Source organism: Pempheris klunzingeri, chromosome 23 (genome assembly GCF_042242105.1).
Source record: "Pempheris klunzingeri isolate RE-2024b chromosome 23, fPemKlu1.hap1, whole genome shotgun sequence".
Taxonomy (NCBI): domain Eukaryota; kingdom Metazoa; phylum Chordata; class Actinopteri; order Acropomatiformes; family Pempheridae; genus Pempheris; species Pempheris klunzingeri.
The window spans coordinates 3,124,909-3,140,371 of record NC_092034.1 but is presented as its reverse complement, the minus strand read 5'-3'; the positions used below and the strand labels follow the sequence as shown (position 1 = coordinate 3,140,371).

Sequence of the window (15,463 nt, the reverse complement as noted above, 5' to 3'; positions counted from 1 at the left end):
GGCCACGAGGCACACGTGTCATGATTTACAGTCACTTCGCTGAGAACTGCTCCTGTTCACATCAGAGCCAGAAAGGAAACATCCTCTTTGAGACTGGAAACTAAACCAGACCTGATATCAGTCCTTCCTCATATCGCAAGCAGGAGAAAAACAAAAACATTTAAAAAAAACAAAACAAATGAGTGTATATTTTCATTGTCTCACAATCAGAATCATATATTCAAAATGTTTTCTTCGTGCACTGAACAAAAATATAAACGCAACCCATTTTTCATGAGCTGAACTCAAAGATCTAAAACATTTTCTATTTACAAAAAACAACCATTTCTCTCAAATATTCTTCACAAATGTGTCTAAATCTGTGTTAGTGAGCACTCCTCCTTTGCCGAGATAATCCATCCCACCTCACAGGTGTGGCATATCAAGGTGCTGATTAGACAGCATGATTATTGCACAAACTTCTCATCAGACTCTCTACAAGAAGCTAACAAGCATATTTCCCCAGCTGTGTAAATGTTTCCCCAAAGACTGTGAAGTATCCCTTTAAAACGACATAATGACACGTTCACACAGATGTCCAGGTGCATCAGAAAATGTGATTGTTTTAATAAATGATCATAAAATCATACAAAACAAACATTACAACAAACAGTATAATGCCTCAGCTGTATTCATAAACTGTTCACAGTCAGACAACAGCATTTGTTAGTTTAAGAAGCCAACAGTGAATAATTATCTATAAAAATATGAACAGGATTCCTTTTTTTTTTTTTTTTTTTTTTACAGGGCAGCTAAGTGCATAAGTAGGAATATTAAAAAGCAAAGAAACTACAAATAACTTTCAGGCTCTGTCTGTCACTCTGTCATATTTACTGGCGTGATAATCAGCGGCCCGTCGTTCTTCCCAGATTTATTAGTGCAGGGGCTGAAGAACGGATAGATGCATTCACTGAAAGTGTCATTGAAAGTGTAGATGTGGATTTTAGCATCAACATTGTAGAAGGACACCTGCAGAACCACGAGGACATACAGTGTTATTACAAGCTGGTGGTTGTGATATTTGTCAAAGAGGTCAAGATATGTAAAATGTGTGTCCCATACTGCACCTGTCCTTTCTCAAAGTCCACAAATATCCCAATCTTATGCGGCCGGAGGTTCAGGATGACGTCTGTGGAGGATTCGGAGCGAAAGGCGTACTTGTTCCTGAGGAGAGGAAAGAAGGGGAGGACAAATTGATATCCACAAAGGAAAAGAAACAAATAGACGAGAAAAACAAAATATTATATAATTATAATAATAGAAATAGAAAAAAGCAGGAGAAATTTGAGTATTCAAACAATTTTCCTTAACGTCACTGTCTATATTGTTCACCACACAGATATTCTATTTTTTTTTCATATTTTATTATTGATAATAAATTAATCATTTAAAAAAAGGACACAAATTAAATTTCAGGATGCTGAAAAGCCACTTGGGGGCAGCAGAACAAGCTGTGGACACAACTATGATGTCTTAAAAAGCCAACGTGTCAGGATTTGCATTTGCATATTTACACATCCAGCAGCATTAGCAATCATTTGAAGCCTCTTTGCTGGAAACAAGGTTGATGAGAGAGGAGCAATACAATGATCCAAAAGAAGCTGAAAGGCTCCGTAGAGCTGAAGGAAAGTGGAGAGTCAGGTGATGTTTCTCTGGGGGTTGGTCTCCGTGCAGTTCTGATCCATTGTTAATATGAAATTATAGATAAGTGCTGCTTTAAGGCCCCACTGGATCCTCATTTTAGCTTCCGCTGTTTCACTGTTTGAGCTTTGATTGCAGTAAAACAAGCCGGATTATCAATGTAGATGAACAAAACTCAAATTTCATGTATTTATTAAGCAAGTGTGTAAACCGAACATCCCATTTTGGGGATTTAATGATAACTAACTTGTCTCTGAGGCTGAGGAACCAGTATCCGTTGCTAGGGGTAACTTCAATCTTCCCCTTCCTGTTGATCGATTGTCTGGTCACCCCCAGATCCCAGTCCGTTTTCCCGCCCACCTCCACCTGATCACAGGAAGTAGAACACATTTACCTCAAGAGAATAGTCTCTGTGAATGTACCAGACACAATAAGGACGTTTCCTGTGTCAAATAATGCATGCTGACAAGAGAAGAGTCTCTTACCTCCCAGTAGTGCCTCCCGGAGGAGATCGTCTCCCTCCCCAGGACACAAACGACTCTGTCAAACCTCTCTGGATTGTCTGGAAGCAGCTGGTGTCGCTCGCCACACCTCACCTGCAGAAACACGCACAGTTTATAACACTGAACCCCACTGCCAATGCATTTATCTATATTCTAGTAATGTGAGTCTCCCATGTGACTCATGCAGACATGAACAAGACAAAACTCTATTGACCACTTTGGCTGAAAAACCAATAACATAACAAGAATTTTTAGACACATTTTCAGGAGGTTTTGAATCCCTGGATTGCCTTGACAATGGCACATTTCCTTCAAAAACAAGCTTGTGAATGTAATGCTATAAAAGAAACAGATATGATAATTAACAGGCACTCACACTCTTCAGGTCCTCGGACAGAATCAGTCTGGGATGAGCAGTGTTGGAGTCCAGAGTCACATCCACTGTGTTCAAGGAGGAAGAAAACTGATTCATGTCTGAAATACGAGTTGTTTAAGTGTCCGTAATGTTGTTTTCACTGAATTCAGTCTGTGTGAATGCCACATACCTGCATACTCCTGTACCCTCTTCATCCCTGAAGGAAAAGGAGTTTCATTAAAACAACACAAAAAGTTGTTAAAACTCAATAATGTGCCGAACAGATTCAGATCATTAACCTGTTTGTATACGATAAACTGTCTAAGGGAGGATGGATAGAGTCACTCACTCAGTTTGTATCTGGAAAAGTTAAGGTGGATGGCAGATATTATTCTCTATATGTACAGTAAAGACCTCAGTGATCAGCCTATTTAAGGTGGAGTGGGAGTGGACACTCACTGGGCTGTGCTCGGACCGGACTGGGTTCCAGTACTGAGGCAGGAAAACCTGAAGAGGATCAGAGAGACAGGTACAGAATCAAGACCAGTCTACTGTAAAGTTTAATGGTGCATCCCATTTGATTTGAGAATTCAGATTTTTTTGACTTCCCAGGCGGATTTCTGACTCGGCAGAACAACACCAACTCCAACCTAAAAATCCAAGATGGCTGCTCCGCACACCAACAGTGTGAAAGCTGCAGTAATGTACTGTTTATCATGTACACACTGTATGTCCAACTTCTATGCGTGGACATGTGGCTACGGTGTTATCATGCTCAAAATACCACATCATGTGTTGTTATCAACAGCTATTGCTAAGAATAGCAGACACAAGGACCTGTAAAAGTTGCTCAGTGGCGCATGGAGCCAAAAAAGTCTGACCTTTTACCTGGATTTTCCACATGTCATCATGTCATGGACACTATTGTAGTGACTAGGTGGATTTTCTGGGGGCTTCGTGTGACCGACTTCTGAGATAAATGGAATGCAGCCTAACACACTGGTTTGACACGTTATGAGGAGCAGCTCATGCTAAACTCTACCAGCAGAGGGAAGTACTTCAGTACTTTCTGACAGATCTATTGTAGTTCCTGGCTCTAGGACGTGGTGAAGAAGACTGGGGTGCTGTTCATAGAGCAAACTGACTTATGAGCCTCTTCACTGACCTCTTTATTCTTCCAGTCTTCTCTGTCTTCACTGTTCGTTCTTTTGTTCTGCATCTCACTGACCTGTTTCTGCGACCATCTTCAGCTGCTCCTGGAACCTCTCCACCTGAGCAGCCAGCGACCTGTAGATGGTCCCTGTTCCCAGGTCAAAGTTCACCGACACCCCAGACCAGTCTTTGGCAGGTGGAGGACTGGAGAGCAGAGGGTATGTCTGGAAAGTAGACAGAAATAGATATCAGATATTAAAAAGATTCAGCTCAGGTTTCCCCACAGTGTTTGCCGTACGTCTGTATATTATTGAATTGAACCCCATTAGATCCTCACTAACCTTAACACAGTGTATGCGGTCGTCTGACTGGGCGAGCTTGGCGAGGGAGGTTTCTCTCCTGCGTAGTTCTTCAACCTCCAGCTCCAGCTGTCGAATCATGGCGTCGGCCTGGTGCTCGGCCGCCCGCCGGCTTATCTCCATCACCTCCATCAGCTCGGCCTGGGAGCGCTCGATGGCAGACACTAGGACAGAAAACAGGCAAACGCTGCCCGCTGTCTCTCGCTCCACCGCCAGCTGGGGAATTTATGAGTGTGTGATGTTAAACCTTTCGAGACACCTTTGATAGATTTTAAATTTTACTTTTTAACTGCGCTGAGATTCCCTTGTTACGTGCAATCCCCAAAATAGATATGCAGTATCTATAGGTTCTGTACAGCGCCAAAAGTAAGTTATGAATGAAGCACAAAGTTGGATAAAACCCAAATCCAAATTAGGGAATTAAACTTAAAACAAACTTTAAAACAGAAAAATAAATTTGGGGAAAATTCCCAAACTCGGGTAAAACCATGATAATCTGATCAAACCCCTAACTGGCAAATAAAGGGCCTGAACCAGGAAACTGTGTGTGCTTTGAAGTAAAAACCCTGAATAGGCAGAAATACCCCTAAAAGTTTGTGTAAAAGTATGATACTTATGAAATAAATACCCCAAATTAGAGAATAGAAACCTTGAAAAATGAAAATATATTTTGGAATAATCGTAAAATCTCAGTAAAACCCTGAACATTTGGGAAAAATTTGCAGAAGGAATAAACTTTAAAAAGTTATGAATGTTCCCAAAAAGTTCATTGGAGCCCAAACATTCAAGTAGAAAACCCCAAATACCAGAATACACCTAAATAATTCTATAAAGTTTGTGTAAAACGCCTTGAAATTACAAAATATACGTGTCAAACCTTTAATAATCATGACACAAACTGGAAAATTGAGGTAAAACTGAATGAAAGCAAACAATGTAGATGGAGCTCCAACAGTTCAGATAAAACCCTGAAACTTGGCGATGCTAAAGTAGTAAAGTAAATACCAATAAAAAGTTGAAGAAACCGAAGCTGTTGGGGTTAAAAAAACAACGGTGACATTGTGTTTGTGATTAAAAGCTGATAAAAGGACGGCAGGAGGATTTACAGGTTTTACCACACAGCTGTATGTGAGAGTTTGTCCTACCTCCAGCTCACTCACTGACACTCTGATCTCCTCAATCTTCCTGATTCTCTGTCTGATCATCTCCTGGATCTCCTGCTCGGACACACTTAGCTGGGCCTGCACACACACACACACACACACACACATTTTTGAAAATGGTTCTCAATGGATTTATATTTGTTCCTCGCTCCAGAGCATGCAAAGGGACATTTTGAGCAAAGAGCAACATGTGGCTGTGATGTGCCTACTGCCTAATTCTCCCACTGCTTGCCTACTTTCTTTTAATCCAATAATCCTAGTATCAATCAGATTGGAGGCAAAACAGCCAGATATTCCCTGATTTAGGAAACATAAGTAAAACTGAGAGGGAGCTTATTTATTGAGCACTTAACCCCCCCAGAAAAGCCAATAAATGTATCAAGCACAGAATAGAGTTTTGTTTGCTTGAATAAACGATTGTTTGTGTGATAAAAACAAAAGATAGGTCCATACATGTGCTTGCTTAAATCATATTTCTCATCAATACTCACCCAGGATTATTTCTATAACCACCACCAACAACATGCACAAATGCAGAACTACTCTCTTTTCTTATAGGTCCAGTATGGTCACGATTTGAGTGTCATATTTTGAAATTTGTCAGGATTTTAAAGCCTCAAGTTCAGCCTTAGGGACCTCTGTTTCGCTGGATGTCGCCTAAACAAAAACAGCACATGTTCTGATTTCTCAGGAACTACATTTAATGGCAGTTAAACCAAAAAAAAACAGACAATAAATTATTGGATGTTTCATGATTGAGGCCAAGAACAGGTGACGGCACAGTCAGTGCTATCCCTTACATACCAGAGACCAAACTGTATTATGTCTTTCTAAAATATACTTTGTTTGGCTCAGATTTCCAAACATGAGGAACTTCTTGCCATCACATTTCAGCCATTACCTGCTCAGCTGGTGCTTTGTTGTTGTTCTTCCTCTTACAGCCATTGTCCTCTGTGGTTACGACACTCAAGGAGGGAATTCTCCAAAGTCTGAATGGTTTACTTCAAGTGTTGTGTTTCTCCAACCTGTTTTCCTACCTTGGTTTCCATCCATTTGTCTTCGACGGTCATGGTGTCGTGATCCTGGTGGTCCTCAGCCGCACATTCAGGACAGATACATACTCGGTCAGTCCTACAGTAAATCTGGAAGCAGTGAGAGAAAGTGTTGAAGTGTAAAACCTTTATCTTAATGATAATAGGCATCTCAATCAAAACCACAAAGGAAATCAATCACAGATATCAGTTTGTCGTGTAGGTGAAAGTACCATTATTCCTCTGTGGTGGGTGTCACACAGAGGGAGGTTGTGGCTGCTAGCGGCCCCACTCACGGTGAACCGTCTCCGGCCGCTGGGGCGGGAGTAAGAGAACGGTGACGGTGGTTGTCCGGGGTTGTTGTTCATTGCGGCGATCGGACTGTGGTTTGGTATCGACGAAGCCAGAGAGATGGTGACTGGTGAACATGGCACCGGGATGGACTCACCTTCCAAGGTAGAAGAGGGAAGAATCAAGCTGAAGTGTGTGCGACATTTTACAGAACTTCTTTAATACTGTAATAACATTTATTTCTAGCAAGCTGTGGGGCTCAAGAGTTTGCACCGTCGGTCAGTCGGTCGATCAGTTGGTCAGTTGGTCCGCCACGTTAATCAGGATGAAATATCTCAGCAGCTATTGCATGAAAATTCGCAGACATTCATAGTCCCAGAATAATGTATCTGACTGACTTTAATAATCGAGTAGTGATCCACTGAATTGAATTTAAGAGTTCCTTTAAAAAAACTAGCTAGCATGTAATTAGCAGACAACAACAGGCAAACCACAGAAGCCCATATTGGTACAGAGTCGCTGTGATTGGCTAGTTAGGTGCAGGCTAACCCTGATTGGTTGTTTGATTCAGACCGGGTCCAATTTCTTATAATGTTGAACACTCACACTCACATTTCTTTAAAGGAACCCTTCAATTAAATATTGTAGGTGACATACAACAGTCAAAATAAGTGATTTCAACCAACAATTGGATGAAATAATTTAGTATGATGAAGCTGCTTTCTGGAGCTTTAACATACTAAACTAAGATGGTGAACATTGCCAACATACCTGCTAAACGTCAGCATGTTAACATTGTTATTATGAACATGTTAACACGCTGACATCAGTATTTACAGCCTCACAGAGTCTTGGGAGCTTGTCTCGTTAAAGATTGCTGCTGTGCCACATAGCTCTGACAGGACAGTCGTGTATCATCTGCAGAATGGGCAGCTAAACTGAGTAGACTGGCTCTGCTGCTGTGCATAGATTTTTGAAATACGATAAAAACACCAGCACTTGGCTGTCATTATTACTTCTGTGTAAGTTTTATGACACTGCGTACATTCATTTAGCAGACACCTTTGTCAGAAGCCACACGCTGGAAGTGCACACAGAGTTCAGTGGGACAGTAAAAATGCTTTTGTTTTTTTCTGTTTCATGTTCCCTCCCCCATTTGTTTTGGCATTTCTGTTCTATTGAGAGAAACTGTTAGATAGAGAGAGGCAGGAAAAGGCAGTGATGACACGCAGTTGCTTGTCCTACCTTGAGCCTCACAGGTCAGCGTCACTGGTGGTTTGGGCAGAGGTCGAGGCAGCTTCTTCTTCAGTTCATCAAATAAGTCGTCCTGTATTCCTCCGTCTCCTCCTCCTCTTCCGACTCTCTTCTCCCTCCCCACTCCTCCTGCGCCTGTCATGGATCGGAACTGCTCGGTGATCTCTCGCAGCGTCCTGTTGATCTGGAGGTCCGGTCGTTTCTGGAAGGTCTTCTTGCACAGGGGACACTGGCACACCTGAGAGGGGAAGGGTGGAAAGTCAACTGTACTAACTGTAAAAGAAAGAAAGAAAGAAAGAGGGAAGCACACCAAGAAGACAGGAACCTCCCAAACCTTAGATCCGTCCCAGTATCTGCTGATGCAGGCCATGCAGAAGCTGTGGCCGCACGGTGTGGACGAAGGGTTATTGAACACATCGAGGCAGATCGAGCACTGGAACTGCTTGTCCGATAGAAAACTACCATGTAAGGACATCCTGTGGGGAGCAAGAGAGAGAGAGAGAGAGAGAGAGAGGGGGGGAAAGTGGTCATTCCAAGGTTTTGTTCAATTCTGTCCTGGTGCAACAGTTTTGTTTACAGAGTCCAGGAAGTCATACCTCATGGGATCACTGCCATGTCAACAGTTTGGTTAGGTTTAGGCCATTAGAACCACTTGGCCCAGGTTTAAAGAAACCAGACTGATAAAAAGCAACGTACTATTTCTGCCTTTGGTTCTGATGCTTTTATCATTTGGTTCTTTAAAACAGCCAGAGAAAGGCAACACAATCAAAACAAAGAAGTTATGTTCAAATGCAGGCGGTTTGTGCGTTTAGGACGGAAGTGCGGAGTAAAGAAGAGAGAGAAGCAGTCAAACATTGCTTACTGAAGGGTAAGCTGAAGTTCTGAGACATTATATAACATATACGTACACACACAAGTCACCCCGAGTGTCACAAATCAGATTAGGATGGTCAGACGACTTTAGGAATGAAGTGGGGCAAGATTCTGTCCTGCATTATCATGTACACTACAAGCACACTCACAACAGCTTCTTTAATGTTCTAGTTTCAAATATCAATGTTTTAGTAATAATTAATACTAAAAGTACATTTTTGTAAGCAATAGTATCTAATTCTGCTCCATTATCTACTCCATGCATGCACCATGCATCCCCTGGGTGAGATGCATGCTACACCCAGGATAGCTTATGTGCCTATTACACAGCAAGAAAGCCTAAAGCATACATGTAAAATTCTTCTACATAAAAAGCCAAAAAGAAACTGAACATTACTTTGATACTCGGATACTGGTTTTAGGTTTAAGATGTCAAATGAATGACAAGTCACATGTACGTTATTTAAGAAGCCTGCAAGTGTTAACAAGTGTTTTCTTAACAAAAAACTACGACTGTGCAGCTGTCTAATATTTAGTAACAACTACAACTTAGCATCGCACTCCTCAAAAACTATCATGCTCAGGGTAGCTATATGTTAGAAAAAGGACCAAAATCAACGCAACTTAACCGGAGATATTGTCCTTTTTATTTCATGCACCGCTCTGCCTACATTACCCACAATGCAACTCAACCGCCAGCATCTAGGTTTGAGGTATGGGTGTGTTATGTGTTATTAGACTCCTGGCAGAGTAAGCCACATGGCCCAGTCACATACCATCACTTCTCCTCACTAAACCCTTCCTGCAGCATTGACCCTCATCACCACGAAGTAAACAAGCAAACACCTGAGCTCATCATGCTGCACTGCAACATACTTACAGAGCTGTGAATGACATGAGACGCTACGATACAATAAAAAAAACATAAAAATAATTAGTCAAAACAGGATGTGAAATGTAAACTGAAGAGATTTTCAGAATAAAGTGCTTGACTGAAGCACATGTCATTAGCACATGTCACTTTATCTCATTAGTTTAAAATGAAACTGCATTATAATTAATCAATTAGTCAATCAAGAGACAAATAATTGAAAACTTTCAGTCATTTTTTCAGCTGCAAACAGCAAACACTCTGGTTCCTGCTACTTAAATGTGAGGGTTTGCTGCTTTCCGTGTTGTATAAATGTCAGTTCAACATCTTTTGGGTTTTGGCCTGTGGGCCAAACAAAAGATCATTAGCCTACATCAGTTTTTTAAAAAACTTTTGACATCAAGTGACACATGAAGGAAGAGATCTAGCTTCACATACAGGACATACGACTGCCATTGCAACTCTAATTGGATTTTGCATTCGTCCCATGTAAATAAATGTTTTCCTGAGATACTTCAGATAAGCATTAAATATGAAATTAGGGTAAAAAACGATACCTTTACTGTTGGTGGATCTGATTTTAAAATATATCCAAATCCACAAATCCACAAACAGGTGCACAAAAACTATTTTTTTCTTGTTGTATCTTGATCCCTTGCAATCTCACGCTGACAATGTGTCTGCTTCTCCGGCTGTGAACTATAAAAGGAGTGTGTGTATGTGTGTGTGTGGGTGGGTGTGGGTGTGATTTTCCTTTCTACAGGAAAGGAGGCACCACGCCTACTCACCCTTCTCTCCATTTGGCAGATAAATGTGGCAGAACTGGTTAAGGTTGGAGAATGACACACACACACACACACACACACATAGTAGGTCAAATGGCCATAGTTCCTACCCTGAACAATGGTGGCCATGAGAATCCAGTGCACTGCATCTTAAGAAAACACACGCAAACAGTTGTGCAGCATTCAGAAAACATGCTGATAGTTCAGAAAACAACACAGGAAGTGTTTCCAGACGACTTCAGTGCCGAGCACAACTTGGACACACTTGTTGTTGCCACGCTTTGTGATTCCTGAGGATGCTGAAGACTTCCACTGCTCTATTGTATTTATTTATCCATGTGCTTATTAGTGAAAAGTGACCACTAATAAACAAGTTAAAATGCAAATAAATACGTTAAGAACAAGATGCTATGGTTTACTAGGCTATCAACCAACTCAGAAATTGCTTTTTCAGTTTCACCAACTCTGAACTAAATCCAGGTGGCTGTTGGATGTTTCACTTGCTGTCGAGACATAATATGGAAATAAGACAACAGTTTTTGTCGTTGGAAGGCATATTTGTCCTCCTTTGATCCCCTAACTCTGGACATTTATGATGTGTAGCCTCTTAATCCGTCTCTATTGGCAACCATGAAGAATTCCAACAAAAAGCTATGAAAATTGCCTGAAACTGACTGATTTTATTTTATCAACAGATACGAACTTACACAGATAATTTATGAAACATAATGAAGCATTTCTTTCTTAAAACAACTCAGCAGTGCTCGTCTGTGCGTGGACGTTCGGACTGGACCGATCTCTCGGCCGATATCTCGCATTGTTGTTGAGAACAGCTTGTTCAATCAAACGATGTGCTTCCCTGGATCCTCAGCAATGTGCCCACAGAGTGTTTTTGAGATATGCACACACATCTGAGGTAGAGAGGCGGCCATTTTGGAGAGGTGGCAGTCTTCTTTTAATGGCATCTTTAACATTTCACATCCGATCAACTTTACACTTGACACACTGCGCTTACTCCTCCCTTCATAGTCAGGTATTAACTTGAAAACAATGAGAAATTGTCTGCTCCAGCCTGCAGCTCATCATTCCTGTGCTCTTAATTGCTATGTTACCACAATGGGTGATTTAATGTCTTTAATAACTTTACTGGCAATAAGTGCAACGTGGTCTAAACAGCGTGTGCAGCTTTAGTCCAGTCGCATCAAAAGGTATAAATAAATACAAAACATAGATAAATAAAATAAAAACAGTTCAACAACCTGATACACATGGAAATACACATATATATAAACAAAAAACTGGATAACCATGATTTAAAGCTGGTGGCAGATTAAATGAGGCTAAAAGCTGAAGCTAATCGATGTGTTTTAAATATTCTTTTGAAAGAGTCAACCGAGATATCTTCGAAAAGTGGCTTGTTAAGAAAAAGTCCTGCCACCTCCTGATGATTTAGTTATTTTTGGAAATAGTCAGGGCATTGGGCATTTTACATAGCTGAGGCTCACTGGTGGCATGAAGCATAAAATTAGCTCCTCTTATCATCTCTTCCATCTGTGCCGGGACGCTGCATCATCGATACAGGACTGTGGGAATTGTTCTCTCTTGTGTCGTTGCGTGATTCGGCTCCCTTTCAACTCCGCGCTCGCCGTCTGCGTGTGTTTTTGTGTACATCTGTTTCTTTACTTTCTCCGTGTGTGTCTTGTGTTTGGACAATGACACATTTTTCGCGTTCATCATTCCTTTCGGCCAGCGATGCGCTACCTCCAGAGCCAGATAAGCAGAATCTCAGACAGAGTGTACCCAAACAGGATGCTGGGCTTTGTGAAAAACATTGTCCTTAAATCATACTGATGACTTTGCTTCGCAGTAATTACAGTCTGGGGCACATGCAAATCGTTTTTCTCGGTAATGTTGACTAAATGTTGACTCAATTTAATAGGTTTTGTTGGTCCAATGAAAACCTGAATCTCCAAAATGTCAGCAGTTCTTTAAGTACAAAAAAACAGTTCCTGTATTTGATTGATTTGATTTGACGATTTTCTAAATAGTGTATTTAGCTCAGGAGAGGCACCAGATGTCGTAATCATTCAGGATTTATCCCAAAACCGAGGATGGTCCATGGACAGGCTCATTTTTTTCCAATCTACTGCAGCTATATCTACTATTTTTCACTCCTGCAACCTACAGAGAAGAAAAAAACTGTCTGATATTATTGCTTTTAAGTGTGTTTTCCCCTACTGGCAAATTACTATTACAGTCACTGACCACTTTATTAGGTACACCAGTTCAACTGCTCGTTAACGCAAATACCCAATCAGCCAATCACAAGGCAGCAACTCAATGCATTTAGGCATTGCAGAAATGGTCAAGACGACCTACTGAAGTCTTCACCAAACATCTAAATGTGGAGGAAAAGTAATTTAAATGACTTCAAACCTCTGTAGGTGAATATGTCTGTAGATGGCGGGGGTCTGGGGACAATCACCTGACCAGTTTGAGCTGAAGGGCAAGTGGCTGGTGGTGTTTAAATCTGCAAACTAGAACCTACTCCTATTTCCCCCCTAAAATGTAGTTGAAACTAATATAAACTAGCACAGGAAAGTGAATGAAGGGTAGTTGCCTTCTACCTTTGATCTGCTTGCAGTGATTTATGTAGAAGATGTATCTTAAGGTAAATTTCCTCCACTGTAAAGACTTCACTATCTACTGATCAGCAGCAGCAGCAGTGCTTTTCCTCTTTCACATTCTGCACTGTTGTTTATTAGTTGTTTCGCTGTGAGAGCGATTGCACCACCACAGCCGAGTGATAACTGTGCTGCTCTTAGATTTCAGGCGTCTGACTGACACACACTGGCTGATGCCAAGGCGGAACCTGTTCTCCCTGTAATGGCAGCCTGATGTTACTGAACACCACCGGGGAAAGTACATGTAGTCCTGTTGTTTGATTTGCAACAACTGATTTTTCATGGCCGTGCATGCATGTTTGCAGACTAGTAGGGTGAAAGAAAGATGACTGGGACAGATTTTGCAGGCTTTCCTGCTGGACGTTAAAAATAATGTGATGACACGTGATGCATTTCTGAAATACTGAAGATGTTTCCCTTCCATTTGAGAAGAAAGCAGGGTTATATTATATTCTAAGGAAGAATGACATATCCTTTTCAGTAAATGGACCCACACTGAGTGATTTGAACAGCACATCTCAAGCACATCTTATTGCACAATTCATACTTTTTTCTTTTCCTGTTCATTGTTGTGAATTAAGACTCCAAATTTATTTCTGTTCAACTTTGTTACAGTTCATACAGTGTTTGACTGCCTCTCCTCTTATTCATGCTATTTCTCCCACTCCCTACCTCAATTCGCCTTCACTCACCCGAATTTCACTGAACACATCTACTTAATAATGCTTTCAATCCCACATTCGTTAAAACCCCCCACTTAAAGAAACAAAGTGCACTTAAAAACCTAGTCAGAGACAACAGATCTCACGACGGTGGTGATTAACTGTCTTTGGCCTTCTGCTTCAGGCTCTGTGCACCTTCCCATAAAAGACAGCATCATCACAGTCACGTGTCGCCTACTTCATTCAAGAGCAATGGGTAGTGATAATGGGGAGCTATGAAGAATATAAAAACTGTTATTGGACATTAGGTAAGACTACTGAGTGAGTCTCAGTTCCATCCCTTTTAATCTTAACGTACATTCAGAGCTCTTTAACTTTAAACATTATACTCAAGAACTACTTTTAGGTGTGACAAATGGAAATCACTTTAGTTTTTGGCCAGATCAAAGTGAAATTAATGTTACTGATTGAATAATATCTGTGATAAATACTAATACGGATCATTTTTCTAATCTGCTGCAATTCCACCAGAGTCAAACTGATCAGGACCAAGTATAAAAACACGATTCACAGAGTTACTCAGATAGAATATCATCAGGAAGAGGATTATTGAAAGTGCTGCTTTGTGATTTAAACCAAAACTCTGAATGTAGCCTCCTGCAGAGCAGATCAGGTGTGCAGCACGTGTTACCACGGTGATCTAGTCAGGTTGAAAAAGTCACCTATGTGACACTGAAAACTATGGCTTCAGGCTCAACGTACGATGCATTCGCTAAGTCATTAATCTCTTTTTGTAGCACCCCCCTCGGGTCAGTATCCACCAAAAATGCACTCAGTTCATACTGGCATGCAATAGATCATGCTCCTAAGTGTGTCCGTCTCAGCTCACACAGCGACACCTAGAACCCAGTGACCTAAAAAGAAATCTTTCTAGGTCACTGTGTCAGGTCATCTTCTACCAAAAACACGCCCAGTGCACATCAGCATGCAGTATATCAAACCTACGCAGGCTCGTCCATGAAACACACGATGTCAAGTGTGAACTTTACATACAGCAAGGATGCATTCAGAGATACACCCACACACACACACACACTTCCAGACCTGTGAGGTTTGTCAACTAGTCCTGATAGTATGTGTGTGCTTGTGTGTTCTTATGTGTGTGATGATGAGCTAACTAACAAACACATATGCAGATACACATTATTACTGCATAAATATTTTAGAGGGCCAGTGAGGTGAGGTATATATTAGGCCAGGGGTGTCCAAACTTTTTTCACTGAGGGCCACATACAGAAAAACATACAAAGGGCTGGAACCACTCACTAGAAGTGAGCTATGCTGCTAACTTTAATCCACTAGAGGTGATGTATATCTCCTCACAAATGTAGGTAAATTCTGCTTGATAACTGAACAACAACAACACCACCAACATCAGCATCAGAGAGGGAAGCTTGAAATAATCTGTGCTAGAGCCCCGGTGCTCACATCAACAGCCCTACCTCCACTTTCTTGCCCCTCGGCGGACACCGTAGAGGCCCTTCCTTTGCGCTCGCCTGTCCCAGCTGGAGCCCCATCCGTCGTACCTCCACACAGCTCGTCCCATTTAACTCCGATCATACCAACTGCACCTGGCACAGCTTCAAAAACATCCTCACCTGCTGTGCTCTCATGGCACACCGCGTCTGAAACTTTCTACACTCACTTGCTCTCTTACGTTTCCTTAATTCTGCCATTTTGGGTCACCTGTAGCACATTTCTTCTTCGGTTACTCATTTTATAGAGAATCTGCCTCGTTAA

At 41.4% G+C, this 15,463-nt stretch overlaps 1 protein-coding gene across 1 annotated transcript; it reads right to left on the bottom strand.

Annotated features, from left to right (window-relative positions):
- Nucleotides 1–663: 663 nt before the first annotated feature.
- Nucleotides 664–10,133, bottom strand: LOC139223014 (E3 ubiquitin-protein ligase TRIM39). The gene is made up of 15 exons (XM_070854939.1): nt 10,090–10,133; nt 8,123–8,264; nt 7,780–8,026; nt 6,477–6,691; nt 6,250–6,354; nt 5,195–5,290; nt 4,032–4,265; nt 3,767–3,914; nt 2,998–3,045; nt 2,729–2,755; nt 2,560–2,624; nt 2,166–2,276; nt 1,928–2,046; nt 1,107–1,203; nt 664–1,008 (listed from the first exon to the last, which is right to left on the bottom strand). The coding sequence occupies exons 2-15, from the start codon at nt 8,261–8,263 to the stop codon at nt 856–858; spliced, it is 1,806 nt and encodes a 601-aa protein (XP_070711040.1). The 5' UTR covers nt 8,264; nt 10,090–10,133; the 3' UTR covers nt 664–855.
- Nucleotides 10,134–15,463: the final 5,330 nt, after the last annotated feature.

Bases quoted from the DNA above. Each gene is read 5' to 3' on its own strand.
- LOC139223014 (XM_070854939.1), bottom strand. From the start codon at position 8,263: ATGTCCTTACATGGTAGTTTTCTATCGGACAAGCAGTTCCAGTGCTCG. The intron at 6,692-7,779 runs GTAGGACAAGCA...CTACCTTGGAAG, and splicing joins GCTGACCTGTGAGGCTCAAG to GTGAGTCCATCCCGGTGCCA. The intron at 2,625-2,728 runs GTATGTGGCATT...CCTTGAACACAG, and splicing joins GAGGGTACAGGAGTATGCAG to TGGATGTGACTCTGGACTCC.